The 15,000-nt window shown below is 36.5% G+C and overlaps 1 protein-coding gene across 2 annotated transcripts in view; it reads right to left on the bottom strand.

The window, feature by feature from the left end:
• LOC115210997 overlaps positions 1-9,621 on the bottom strand; it is an 11,524-nt gene extending 1,903 nt beyond the window's left edge. Inside the window, exons 1-4 of one of the 2 annotated variants that reach the window (XR_004998692.1) lie at positions 9,471-9,621; positions 6,681-6,931; positions 3,092-3,261; positions 880-961 (exon numbers count right to left, since the gene is read on the bottom strand). Coding sequence is in view for 1 of the 2 variants with exons in the window: in XM_029779833.2 (XP_029635693.1) it covers positions 880-961; positions 3,092-3,261; positions 9,471-9,483 (265 nt within the window). In the remaining variant the exon portion in view is untranslated. The remainder of the gene's footprint in view (positions 1-879; positions 962-3,091; positions 3,262-6,680; positions 6,932-9,470) is intronic. The other variant, XM_029779833.2, reaches the window with a different exon arrangement.
• Positions 9,622-15,000: the final 5,379 nt, after the last annotated feature.

The raw sequence follows: 15,000 nt of genomic DNA, 5'->3' as shown, positions 1-15,000 counted from the left end.
AAAACATTTTACACTGAAAGCGATGTTTCAGCTCTCCAATGAATCAAAGAACACAAACTAAAATAAAATATGTATAGGCTGGCAGCTGTGGTTTAGCATACATACAGAATATATGTTTCCACCATATATTTATAGTCGTAAACCTTCGCTGCCATTCAAAAGTGAGCACGACATGTTAACATGTATTATGGTTTCGCTAACTGTTTTAGCTGCCTATGTAATCACGAGGAGATTTACACACATTTTCGGCCCTTTCAACTTGACTCTAGATGAGACAATTGGATGAAGAGGGCTCTTCTCTACAATTGGCCTTATACTCATTTTCAGGTGAAATGACCGGAGCAACGTGCAAATCAAAACGACTGTTAATGTTATACTTTTGAAAGTTACTGTGATAGCGATTTCGATTCAAAGTTCTCTAGGTAGCCAACGAATCTTAGTACACTTCTGAAGAGGGCCAATCATTCCGAAATATATCCATAAGAAGATTCCCAGTACTTTTCGCTGCTTGCTTTAGAAAAGCAAGTAGGTTTCAATATCTTTTTTAAACGCTAAAGCTAAGGCTTTTGGATAAATAAATGCAATTGAGTACAACATATATTTCAGGTATTCTGATTTAGTTTGTATTCTGGGTGTCAATCTGTGTGCGTGCGTGTCAGTGCGTGTCAGTGAGTGTGTGCAAATTAGTGTTTGTGTCAGTGTGTGTGTGTGTGTGTGTGTTTGTGCGTGGGCGTGCGGTTGTGTATTTGTGTAGCGGAGAGAGAAATAGTTAGATAGGGAGATGTAGACAGAACTGCATCAAATGATATCTCTTGCATGTTATCAATTATAAAATTACATGTGTATCTAATAATTCGCAATAAACCAAATAAGACTTACATGGACTTCGTTTTCCAATAATCTTCAGTTCACAGTTGTCTGCAAAGAAGGTAATTACCAGCGGTGTTCCATCGATTTCAAACTTGGATAGAAATAGTAAGGAAGATATGTTGAAAATTGTTACTGTATACAAACTCATGCACTCATACACATGTGCAAACACGCGCGTGCGCACACACGCACGCACAGACGAGCATACACGTACAGACGGGCACACGCACACACACGCACAGACGCACATACAAACACAGACGCATACACATGCACAGACGTACACACACATACACACAGACGTGCACGCGTAAAGGTAACTTTGTAGCCAATATGCCGGATATATCTAAGCATTTTTCTTTAAACGAAAATGACCTATTGCATGGTTTATATAGTACTATTTGTTTCAAAATATATTTGGATATATATTTTTTTGTGGTGCTATGATTTGTTTGAAGTTGTTCTTTTGTAGGTGTCTATGATGTGTAAAGCTTTTGACATTCTGTTTATTGATAATTTTAATTTTGTGATCGAAGAAAATCCCCTCTTTATGTTTTACTTGATATATTTTCGTGTAATTTCAAAATTGATATGCAATACATCAAAAAGGAACAGGCCCAAGAGAAATGGGTTTTATTACTAAAGAGGACTGGTACAGGATAATATAGCTTGTATTGTGGTTTGACACTCTGGAGGAAAGATAGTTAATGCGATGTAGTATCGTCAATTAGAAGCATTGCAAAAGAAGAAGCTGCAATTAAGACAGAGTAAGTATTTGTTTTCCGTCTTGAAATCAGAAAAGACTTTCTTTTCAATCTCCTGTTACCACTAACAATTCCAGAAATATATATAGAGAAAGATTCAACTCCTACAACATTTAAAATGAATACGACAGCCACACTAAAGCACTTAGTAATCCGAATATATGAAAATTGGAACAGTTCTTTGGAAATGCATTTGAAAGTTCAAACAGTATCTAAGGCTAAGTCTTCCATACTGGATCTTTACATTCTGTCGCTTGATCATTTGTTCTCTTCTGTATAAAGTACAGAATTCAATCTTCGTGAATTCTGTACTTTATTCACATCATAATTATTTACCATCTCAACCTTTACCATTTATTCAAATTTTATCTAATTACTTTTTGCTGTTACTATTCTTAGGCTAAAGAATAACAATAACAGCAACAACAACAACAACAACAACAACAACAAATTCTTAACTTATATGAAGGACTAATTTTGTCGTTAGTATCATGGTTGAATCAAGGTATAGATTAAATTTCAGTATTATTGTTGTAATGTATTAGAGAATATGTCCATAAATTTATTATTCAAAACTATGTTACGATGAATGTAAATATCTTCACAATATGATCGTAGACAGATAGTTAGATTGAGAGATAGAAAGAAAGAGAGAGAGAGAGAGAGAGAGAGTAAGAGAGATAGAAAGAGAGAGAGAGAGTAAGAGAGATAGAGAGAGTAAGGGAGATAGAGAGAGAGAGAGAGAGAGTTGAACATGTGTATTGGAATCTTCACCAGGAAGCGCATACCCCCTCTATCTGACAATTGTTTATAACCCACACAAATTAAATCAAGCATGTATAATTGCTGTTTGTTTTTATATCCACCAGAATATTCTTTTCTACTCTAGGCTCAAGGCCCGAAATTTCTGGGGAGGGGGCCAGTCGGTTAGATCGATCCCAGTACGCAACTGATACTTAATTTAGCGACCCCGAAAGGATGAAAGGCAAAGTTAACCTCGGCGGAATTTAAACTCAGAACGTAAAGACAGACGAAATACCTATTTCTATTTTTTTACTACTAAACACAGAAGGGACAAACAAGGACAGACAAACGGATTAAGTCGATTACATCGACCCCAGTACGTAACTGGTACTTAATTTATCGACTCCAAAAGGATGAAAGGTAAAGTTGACCTCGGCGGAATTTGAACTCAGAACGTAACGGCAGACGAAATACGGCTACGCATTACGCCTGGCGTGCCAACGTTTCTGCCAGCTCGCCGCCTTATATCCACAAGAATATTGTATAAACGTGTTGGTTGCAATTGTCATAACACAAAGTATTGGCTGATGAATAATTAGATATGTTCAATCGTACACAGCAGTACCGAAACAAAACGTTTGTTACATATGAGATTTAGGATTTTTGATCAATAGCCCATTCAGGGAGAGAGATAAACAAGACATTTTACATACCTTCCCACTTTCCGGGAAAAGGATCAACTTGAGTTTGAAGAACTTTTTAAGTTTATCCCCAATTCCATTCTCTAGAATTTCTTTTATTTTGGTAAGTGTTTGCTGTACATCAAAGCAATCACAGGAATCGAACTGGCAGTAAGCAGTGACCAACACAAGTAAAAAGACAACTGTAAATATGTATATATATATATATATATATATATATATATATATATATATATATATATATATATATATATGACTGTATGTATATATATATGTATGTATGTGTATCTATCTATCCATCTACACATACACACATATGTATAGGGAAAATAAGGAGAAGAAAATGGAGAATATATAGATGTAATTACTGGTTTATTTGCATGTTATAAAAAGATAGCGTTTTTTTTTTTTTGAAAAAACATATATAAACAAATTGATTGGAAATTGAAAGATGGAAGAAAAATAAATTAAAATGAAAATAGAAAAGAGAACCTACATCTATGTTTCAGTTGTAACACCGAGCTGATGGGAATCTACAAGCATATCGCTTAATGCTAAGGAAGTTGCCATATTCACGGTATATGTGGTAGGACTTCGTCATGGTTCAAAAAGAGGTAACGCAACTTTTGAGGGAAGTGTATAATATTGGCAGGTTAAAAGTTAAAAGCTACGTATTGAGATTTTATTTGATTGGTAGATTTTGAATATTTATGAATATATCATATAGAATATATTATAATTAGGAAACAAATAGATAAATATAAAATTAAATTTAAATATGACCCCAAAATTTCGGGCCTCCTGCCTAGAGTAGAACAGATTCTGTGCGTCTGTGTGCAAAGATCAGCTATGTTTTGCAGGGCTGCCTTATTTTAACCCTTAACTTAGAAATGGAGACAGACACAGTGGTTGATATAAAAAAAACAAGCAATTTGAGGCTAGAAAGAAAGTGGAAAAAACATGAAATTCTTCGAGAAGGCATATATCTTATGCGACATCTGTGATGAGCCCGAGTGACGCTGTTGACCTGGAGTCGCCTCTGATCCCCCCCCCCATATATATGAGATAGTTTTTTTAGAAATCCGGAGAAGCACACCCTAGGAAGTAGAGCAATCTGTATTAATTACTGATGAAGCTGGTTTATATGGTTACCCTGGATGTCTCGCCATAAAGGGTACCTTTATGGCGTATCTTCAGACCCTAAGGCCTGTTGGCATATGGCCTCTTTAAAATATGGAAAGGGAAGCGATATAGATATAAGCAATGAGTATTATCCCTCTTTGGTACTGGCCATCGGCTTCCGGCTGTGTCGTCCTCCTTCAGTCATAGCAGCGTTTCGTTACATTTATGGCCTCAGCAACATCATCGTCGATGACAGCACCAGCAACAACATCAGCAAATTGGTCAGCCTCAATAGTATCATCGTCGGCAGCACCGGCAACGACAAAGACAGCGGTAGCAACAACATCGTCAGCGGTAACAGAAGCAGCAAGTGGAGGCGCAATGGCCCAGTGGTTAGGGCAGCGGACTCGCGGTCGGATGATAGCAGTTTCGATTCCCAGACCGGGCGTTGTGCGTGTTTATTGAGCGAAAACACCTAAAGCTCCACGAGACTCCGGCAGGGGGTGGTAGCGACCCCTGTTGTACTCTTTCGCTCCAACTTTCACTCACTCTTTCTTCTGTTTCTTATCCCCGACTTCCTAAGCAACCGCTGAGCCTGGATGCACATTCATCCATCCGTCGATGCTCTCAGTGTCGGGAGTTGACCTGCTTTCTCTTCTGCGGGTCCTACGAATAGCAAAGGACCACGTTTCGGACTTCTCCCACTCTGGGACGAAGACCGCTTCGCTCAACAAACAAACAAACAATCAGCAGCAGCAACAACGGTAGCAACACCAGCATCGGCAGGCTTAATAACACCAACACAGGTACTACCGGCAACATACGCGGGGGCAGTAAGACTACCGAAGCAACCGCAATCTCCAGTGGCACCACCAACAGCCCCAGCTGCAGCACCACTAGAATCAACACCATTTGTAGCACCAGCAGCAACATCAATAGCGGCACCGACAATATCGGTAACTAGTAGGCATGACACCGACTCCACACATCCAAGGAAATACATTGGATGCACAGGAATTTCCATTAAGAAACGTCTTTCCAGCAATAGATCCTCCTTCAGAGTCCCGGAAATGAGATATGTAACATCGCTAGCCAGCCATATCTAGCAACTGAATGAAGATGGAGTCCCATACTCGATATCATGGAAAATCCTCCACCGCTCGAGTCTATACAAAAATGTAACGAAACGCTGCAAGCTATGCCTAACCGAACGCATGAAAATCCTGAAAAACTCGCACGTACCAGGGACCATACCGAACTCCAGAACGGAGATTTTCGATCCCTGCTTGCATTTCAGGAGATTCCTATTAGCGCTTTTGGACCCACATGATAATGATAATAGCAGTATTAGCGATAATTACACCACAGCGGGAAATTGACTGCTGATGAGAGTACCCTACCTTTTACCCTCCTAGCCGACATGTAGCGTGACTGAAGGAGGACGACATAGCCGGAAGCCAATGACCAGCACCAAAGGGAGATAATCCCCATTGTTTACATCTGTATCGTTTCCCACTCCATATTTTAAAGATGCCATATGCCAACAGGTGTTAGGGTCTGAAAATACGTCAGAAAGGTACTCTTTATGGCGAGAAATTCCAGGGTAACGCTATAAACCAACCTTCGCCAGTAATTAATGTGTGTGTGTATATATATATATATATATATATATATATATATATATATATATATATATATATACAGATATAGGGTGAAATATAATTAATTTAATAAAATTAACAAATTTCACCCAGTAGTATTTCGGTATGGAAAAGGACCATATTCGGTAAAAATTTATATAACTATAATAATAAGGGTTTTTTGCGACAAGTTGCTTAAACCACATACCGAAAATAATATAAATAGCAGCCAAAGAACTACTATTTCCTCTTACTACAAAAATAAGTTTCCACAGACAACAATATTTGTAACTCACATATGGCAAAAAAAAAAGAAGAAAAACAACGAAATCACACAGTCTTCGGATTAATTATGGACGTACGTTTCTGGATTAGAATCGTAAGGTTCATTTCCTTATCAACATAATATTTCCCATAAATTTAGAATTGCTAGGAAAACTTACCTCTTATATTTTCGATCAAGCGACATCGAAAGATACAAAAGTCAACTAGCATATTCACATTTATATAGACAAGCGAATTCGTATCTCCCTCCAAATTCTTCTACCACGTGAGTCACAAAAATAGTATTGCCGAAAAAGAGGTTCGTAGTTTTGCCGTAGGGGAGTAAAAATAGTCAATACAGATATAGGGTGAAATATAATTAATTTAATAAAATCAACAAATTTCACCTAGTAGTATTTCGGTATGGAAAAGAACCATATTCGGTAAAAATTTATATAATTATAATAATAAGGGTTTTTTGCAACAAGTTGCTTAAACCAAGTTGCTTATTATATATATATATATATCGTGTTGTGTCTTGGGTGGGTCATTACGCTAATAATAATAATACTCACACTAGTTCAATGCCACTTCGTTATTGTTAATCAATTGGTTAAACATCTGGTCAGCTAACTAATCGATTGTTTGTTTGTAATGCTGGATAAACAACCAATCAGTTGTTTTTTCGTCATCATTTCCGACCTTTTTAGTGACTTAGAGACTTCTCCTCTCTCTCCTGGGTTTGCTGTGAGTTTGTCTGATAATTGACCTTATGCCTGTGTTCTTGCATACTCGCTTGTGTATTTGCTTAAAAGAGGATGTAAAGCTGAAAGTAAACGAAAAGTCTGTGTGTAGATAGAGGGGGCGGGCATGCACTCGTGTGTGTGTGGTTGTGTGTGTACATCCGTTTGACTGCTTGTATGTGTGAGTGTGTGTATGTGTGCGTTTGTGTGTTGGTGTTGTGTGTGTGTGCATGCATGTGTGTTGATAAACCAACCAACATCTTAAGTGTTTAGCCTTTTATTCAAAGCAAGTTCGGTCTCAGATCTACTGGGATTCGCTTGTCACCCTGTAAAGATTTATGGGTGTAGAGTGTAGATCTTTAGATGGGTATCTGCACGCGCACATGTCCATGGGTGTGAGTATGTGTGTGCGCGCACGACTGTGTAGTCTAGAGTGTGTGTTCGTGTGTTTGAGTCAGTTTTGTGAGTGTGTATGTTTGTATGTGTGTGTGTGAATGTGCGAGTGTTTGCTTACGTAAGAGTATTCCAGCGTATGTGTGTATGTGTATTTCTGTGTATGCTTGCGTATGTACGTTCTTGTATATGTGCCTTCTTGTATGTGTGTATATGCTCTTGTGTACATGTGAGTGTGTTCCTGTGTACGTGTGAGTGTGTGTGTTCGCGTATGCACATGCATATGCGTGGTGTGAGAGTTTACGTGGTTGTGTGTTCTTCTGTTCCCCTATGTGTGTGTGTGTGTTTATGCATTGCGTACCTGTCCGTGTCCGTCCCTGCGCGCGTGGATGTGTATAGTCCTGTATGGTTGTGTATAGGAGTTTTTCATAGCTAAATTATTTAATGTTTATGGATTTCTTCGTATCCTGCTGTTATTCTTTCTTCTATCTTATCAGTACCTCCTATGCTTACATGTATGCATGCGCGCGCGTGTGCGTGAATATGTATGGATGTGTATGAAACTGTTCATATTTACACGTATTTATTTGTATAGGTTATATTAGTGGTTCTGAAAGTGGGTCCTGGGGCCCACTAGTGGGCCCCCTAATTTTTGAGGTGTGTTATAAGGTCGCGCTTATAAGGAGCCCAATTTATAGGTTCGGTAGAAGTCTTCTGACATAAATTTAGGTATTCATTTTGGTATAAGTTGCGATGTAAGGGGTTCGGTAATTGGTCGGTGGATTGGATAAAGGTTGGGTTAGTGATCGGTGGGCGTGATTAGCGTTCGGTACCTCTAAAAAGGTTATAATCACTTACAAGAACCACTAAATAAGAGTCTAGGTAAATTAGTATAAATGGGTATGTTGGACGAAAGAGGGGTTAAATTTGTTTCAAACCCGGGCCGCATGCTTGCTGTTGCAATAATTCGAAATTTCTATAAAAGAGACAAAATTTAACTCTTTAGGGACAAGGATTTATTCAGTATGCCGGATTTGTACGTCTTTCTCTACATTAATCTTTTCAAGGCAACATAAAATTAGTTACTTATATTAAATCAATAGTGCTAATTAGGTCCTCATACCAATGGGCCCCGGAATTATTGGGGGTAAGAAAAGTGGGTCCCGGACACAAAAAGTTTGAGAACAGCTGGGTTATATGCATTCTGCATATAACCCACTTGGTAACATTGGTGTTGAAGATCTACAACCTCTTACGTAAATTTTCTATTCAATTTTGATAATGTCTCATTTATGAGAACAGACTCGTGTATTTCTCTTATCTATGGACCTCTTTGATTGTTATTATATTCTGGTAGACTCCCATAGCGATTGAATGTTTAAAAACTAGTTTTATAGATACTTCTTTCAAAATTCCTATTTTGTTTTTCTCTTATTAACTTGTGTAGGTTGAACGATGTAAAATGTTATAGAAAGGAACCTAGCTATTTCTCGCAATACATGCCAATACATACATCTGAAACGAAGGGTAGATTGTGATGATAAAGTCACCTTCTATTTAAGATTATATTTTAAATAAAATGTTAAACAAGTATTCGTAATAGACATAAATTCACTTTAGATAAATGTGGATATTCTATACCGTAGATAGCATATAACATCTATTTTCAGTTTTGTGGAGTTAAAACATTTTTTTACAGCATTCAGTGACTGTTCATAATGCATCCAGTCCCATTGCTTTTTTTTACGTCGTATTTTATTCTTCATGTCTTGAAGTGTTTGGGTCCAAAATAAATCTATGTATATATGTAAAAGTCATGACAGATCTAAGAAAAGGTTTATGATTTTTACCATAAACTATATATTTAGTAGCCAACTGGGAAAGCATTCACAATGCAATATCAATTCCCAGTGCGATTTAACAGTAATAATGCATAAAAACCTAAAAAAACAACTTGAAATAATCATACTGGATCAGGGCAGTCCACGTTTCAAAGACCAACAACAAAAGTAGTCCTATATGTGCTATACCTGAAACAAAAATATGCAGATTAATGATGGCTAGAATGGCTTTCAGCAAATGTAGGGCTACTGAACTGGGAGAGAGCAAAGGTTAACACACAGCAGCATAAAAATAAAATTTAAAAAACAAACTACAGCAGATGTTGATGATTTGAAAATATGATGAAAGTCAAGAGAAAGAAAGATTAAAAGATTCCATCTTACTTACTAGAAAGTCTCATTGTTGTTGTTTAGCGGTAGATTATCGAGGATCAACTGTTGAAGTGTCCTACGTATCTCTTATTTATATATGCAGGAATATATTCTTACTGCTATACATACATGTGTGCATGTGTGTCTGTGTATGTATGTATGTATGTATGTATGTATGTATGTATGTATGTATGTATGTATGTATGTATGTATGTATGTATGAATGTATGTATGTATGTATGTATGTATGTATGTATGTATGTATGTATGTGTGTGTGAATGCAGGCAAGTATATATGTATGTATATGAATATATAAACTACATACTAACACGCACGCGTATGTATGTATTTATATATGTATGTGTCGTGTGTGCAGATAATTATATATATATATATATATAATATATATATATATATATATATATATATATATATACCAAGTCACATACAAACACACACGCGCGCGCGCTAAAACACACTTATAAGCACTGTTCATATTTTATCAACATCCCGCGATTGTGTTTTGTAGTAATCATTTTCTGCAGTTTTATCAAACATACTTTCTTTCCCACGAATCCCGGAAAACAAACACAATTTTATCAATCGGAACCCACAAAATATTGATAATTATATAAACACCAAAAAGGTGGGTTGTGTTACATTTGGTACACCTGAACGAGGAGTTAGTTGGAGGCGTTGTGAGGGTCACTTCAGTTGTTTCGTTTTGGCTTCTTGCTATTTCGCCTCTTTTTCGCCAAAGTTTTTGAAATATTTTCCAAATAAAGTGCTAACACACACACACAACACACACACACACACACACACACACACACACACATACATACCACACACACACATACACACACCACACACACACAGACACACACACACACGAATATACATACATGCATACATGTCTCTATGTGAGTGAGTGTGTATGAGTGTGTGTTTGTATTAGCTATTTACGATGGAAGCAACATTTATAATGAATATTAATTAGTATATCCAACTTGGTTTGGATACGTTCTTTTGAACGCTGTAGACTGCGGTTGTTGTTCTGAGATATCGTCTAGTTCAGGCGTTTAGTGTTGTTTAGAGTTTACGTCTGCAGGCAAAATTTCGTCAGTACCAACGCATGTTATATGACGCGATTTCATCGGAAATTGTGATTAATCAGCAACAGTATCCAAGTATCGAAAAAAAAGAATTTTGCGATATCCTTTTTAATACATTATTTACAATCGTTTCAGCAATTCACATATATCTACATTTTAACTAATCTTTCTTCGTGTCCATTAAAATGTAAGCAATTATTGATCTAGTTCTATGGACTTTGTAAGTGATCATTTCCTGCGCCTATGGAAGCTGATTCCTCAGATCATCAAGCAAATAATATGCTGGCGAGTTTGGCAATCTCGCCAGTAAGAATACTTGTTATATCTTAGAACTAGGCGGTTCCAAATAGTCTTATTCGATCAAAGGTAGGTCGTAATGAGAAGAGGAAAAAAAGGTAAGAACAATTTGACAAAATATTTATTTCTATTCAAACTTGATCACTTGATTTATCAATACACGAATATTTCCCGCTCAGTGGGATAATTGCAAATTAGTGGGATCTTTGCAAATTCTTCCTGCTTCTTCTTCAGCTCTTCTTTTCACTTTTTTCACATGACTGAACAAAATTATTGAAACCATTCACATTTAAAAAATGACAAGTGTATTTATTGATGAGATGGCTAAATTGGTCAGCATATTATTATTATTATTATTAATATTATTATTATTATTATTGTTGTTGTTGTTGTTGTTGTTGTTGTCGTTGTTGTTGTTGTTCTTCTTCTTCTTCTTCTTCTTCTTGTTCTTCTTCTTATTGTTATTGTTATTGTTATTGTTGTTGTTGTTGTTGTTGTTGTTGTTGTTCTTCTTCTTCTTCTTCTTCTTCTTCTCTTCTTCTTATTATTATTATTTATTATTATTATTATTATTATTATTATTATTATTATTATTATTATTATTATTTATTGTCTTTGTACATCTTATAACGCTGGAGATGTACTGCAGTGCCAGCTGTTCACTACCAGAGAACGAAAGTAACACCTCTTATTTTTCGAGCACCATCCGGAGTATTCGAGCGGTTCGAAGCAGTGCTGTTTTCTGCAAGTGCTCAACCCTTATTGAAGTCCCTATCTGTTCCATGTACTTCTCAAGATTTTTACTCACTGTTTCCAGGGCTCCGACAATTATTGGTTGTTGTTATTGTTGCTGTTGCTGTTATTATTATTATTATTATTATTATTATTATTATTGTTGTTGTTGTTATTGAGTGGCAGAGCAGTGCATGCTATCAAAGTGACACTGGGGTAAAATATACAAAGCCCAGTATACCCATCATGACTACCCGTCTGATAAGGGTACACCAGGCACATGCATCACATCCATATGTGCGCGACATGGTGATCTCATATCAAGATAAACGGTACATGACCTAGCAGGTGGAGCCCAGTTAGAATTTTCTTCAGGTCGAGTAGCCCATTCCGCTCAAAAAGGTCCCTGAATAAGGGTTGTTGAAGGATAATGAACAAAACACCCATGTTTCCAAAGGTGAATTATCCAAACCCAAAGAAATCCTCTCAACACATGGCTATTATGCTCCCCCACTAATTCTGCTCGTGATCAGAGACGCACATATCAACTGGTTATGGTCAAGCAACTGACAAGCAAATTTATGGTACTGAGCTGAATATTGGTGTAGCCCATCATTTTTATCAAGACAAAACAATGTACATGATAACACTTCCAATCAGTTTAGATCAGAAGCCATGAGAGCCATTGCCTGGTACTGCATCAGGGCATTTATTATTATTATTATTATTATTATTATTATTATTATTATATTATTATTATTATTATTATTATCATCATCATCACCATCATCAACATCATCATTATTATTATTATTATTATTATTATTATTATTATTATTATTATTATTATTATTATTATTATTATTATCATTATTATATTATTATTATTATTATTATCATCATCATCACCATCATCACATCATCATTATTATTATTATTATTATTATTATTATTATTATTATTATTATATTATTATTATTTATTATTATTATTATCATTATTATCATTATTATCATTATTATTATTATTATTATTATTATTATTATTATTATTATCATCATCATCCACATCATCAATATTATTATTATTATTATTATTATTATCATCATCATTATTATTATTATTATTATTATTATTATTATTATTATTATTATCATCATCATCATTATCATCATCATTATTATGATTATTATTTTTATTATTATTATTTTTTTTTTCTTCTTTCAAATTTGCTTCCATTTCTTGCCGAGTGTCTTCCCGACTCCTAGGGCAAAGAAACTCATAGTATACAATGGTAGGCCATTAAACCAAACTCAGTAGATCGTTCATTTTTTTTTTTTTTTTATTAAATTAAAATACATGAGCAGCAACAGTTCTCACATCGACAATGCTCTTCTCAATACGTGTGATGTACCAGTTAAGACAATCTTTTGCTCTTCTTGCAGGGATGGTAAGCCAGGGATCATTCTCATATAATTTTCGGTTCCCTTCTTGATCATTCCTAGTGCTCCTACGATCACTGGTATTGTAACCGCCTTGAGATGCCACATTTTCTCAATTTCAATGAGTAGGTCTTTATATTTTCTGAGCTTGTCAAACTCTTTCGCTGAGATATTATGATCACAGGGGATGCTCATGTCGATCAATAAGCAAACTTTATTGTTTTGGTCTTTCACAACAATATCTGCTTTATTGGCCTTGATGGTTCGGTCTGTATGTACTGGAAAGTCCCACAGAATGGTTACATTTTCTCCTTCAGTTACAGCCTCAGGGTGGTGATTATACCACTTGTCGGCAGTTTTGATATTGTAATGCCGACTTATTAGCCAGTGGAGATATTGGCCAACTCTGTCATGTCTTAATTTATACTCCACTGGTGCTAAGACTTTACATCCAGAGATTAGGTGGTCCACTGTTTCAATCATGTCGTTGCAGAATCGGCATTTTGGGTCTGCTCCATTTTTCATCACATTGGCCTGGTAGTTCCGGGTTAATAGGCTTTGATCTTGAGCAGCCAGGATGAAACCTTCGCTCTCTGATTTTAGCCCTGAGCTCCGTAGCCACTGATGGGTTTGCTTCTGGTCAACATCAGCTTGTTTGCTGCGGGTCACATATTTACCGTGCAGAGGTTTCTCCTCCCACCTATCAGCCAATTGCTCGTGCGCTTTTTTCATTGCCATCATTTTCACCTTCTTTGCAACAATAGTTGCCGTACTTCCCTCGGGTAGTTCAGTTTGGGTATCCTGCACGAGGTCAATAGCAAATTTTTTGCTTTCCTTTATGATAGAATGAAGCTTCTTTCGTCTCTCGTGATTTTCCACGAGCTTTAGCATCCAGTCATTCGATATTTCGAGATATTTGGCCAGTACAATTGTGGTTGTTTTGTAAGCTAGTTCAAATTGGATCAGGCCTCGACCTCCTTGGGCTCTGGGAAGGTAAAGGCGATCTACGTCTGCCTTTGGGTGGTGCATCCTATTACAACTCAGCAGCTTGCGTATTTTTCTATCTATATTCTTTACTTCACTCATATTCCAGTTCAACACATTGTAGCTATAAGTAACAAATGGAACTGCTAAGGAATTTATAGCTAACACCTTGTTACGTGCATTTAGTTCAGATTTCAGGACTGCACGAACTCTCCTATAACATTCCTTCCTGATTTTCTCTTTCATGCTTGCATGCTGAATACCAGAGCCTTCATTTATCCCTAAATATTTGTATGTTTGTTCTTGCTCAAGCTCTCTTATGACTGTGTCAACATCTAACACGACTGAATTTGTGGTCTTCACTTTCCCTTTCTGGAAAGTGGCCTTGGCACACTTCTCAAGTCCAAACTCCATCCCGATGTCATCGCTGAATGCTTTCACGGTGCGCAATAGGCCTTCAAGTTCATTATTGTCTTTACCATAAAGTTTTAAGTCATCCATATAAAATAGGTGGCTTATTTTTTTATTGGCAATTTTATACCCATACCCTGTTCTGTTTAATTCACTTGTAAGGAGTATTAGGGCTATGCAGAATATTAAAGGTGAAAGTGAGTCACCTTGAAAAATTCCACAGTTGATGTTTATATTTTCTGAGGCAAGTACTCCATTAGAGTGGTATAATTGGAGATTCGTATTCCACAACGACATATTGTGCTTCAGGAAGTTTGAAATCACAGGGGAAATTTTGAAGATGTCCAGCGATCTCAAGATCCATGGATGCGGTATACTGTCGAAGGCCTTTTTGTAGTCAATCCATGCGGTGCTGAGATTTCTGCGCTTGTTGTGACAGTTCTCAAGGATCATACGATTGATTAGCAGTTGATCTTTGCATCCGTAAGAGCCTCGGCGGCACCCTTTTTGTTCAATGGGGAAAATATCGTTCTTCTCCATGAATGCATATGTTTTCTCCGCCAG

The sequence above is a fragment of the Octopus sinensis genome, linkage group LG4, assembly GCF_006345805.1.
Source record: "Octopus sinensis linkage group LG4, ASM634580v1, whole genome shotgun sequence".
Taxonomy (NCBI): domain Eukaryota; kingdom Metazoa; phylum Mollusca; class Cephalopoda; order Octopoda; family Octopodidae; genus Octopus; species Octopus sinensis.
Note: the sequence above shows the minus strand (reverse complement) of the source record. Positions and strands in the feature narration are given on the sequence as shown.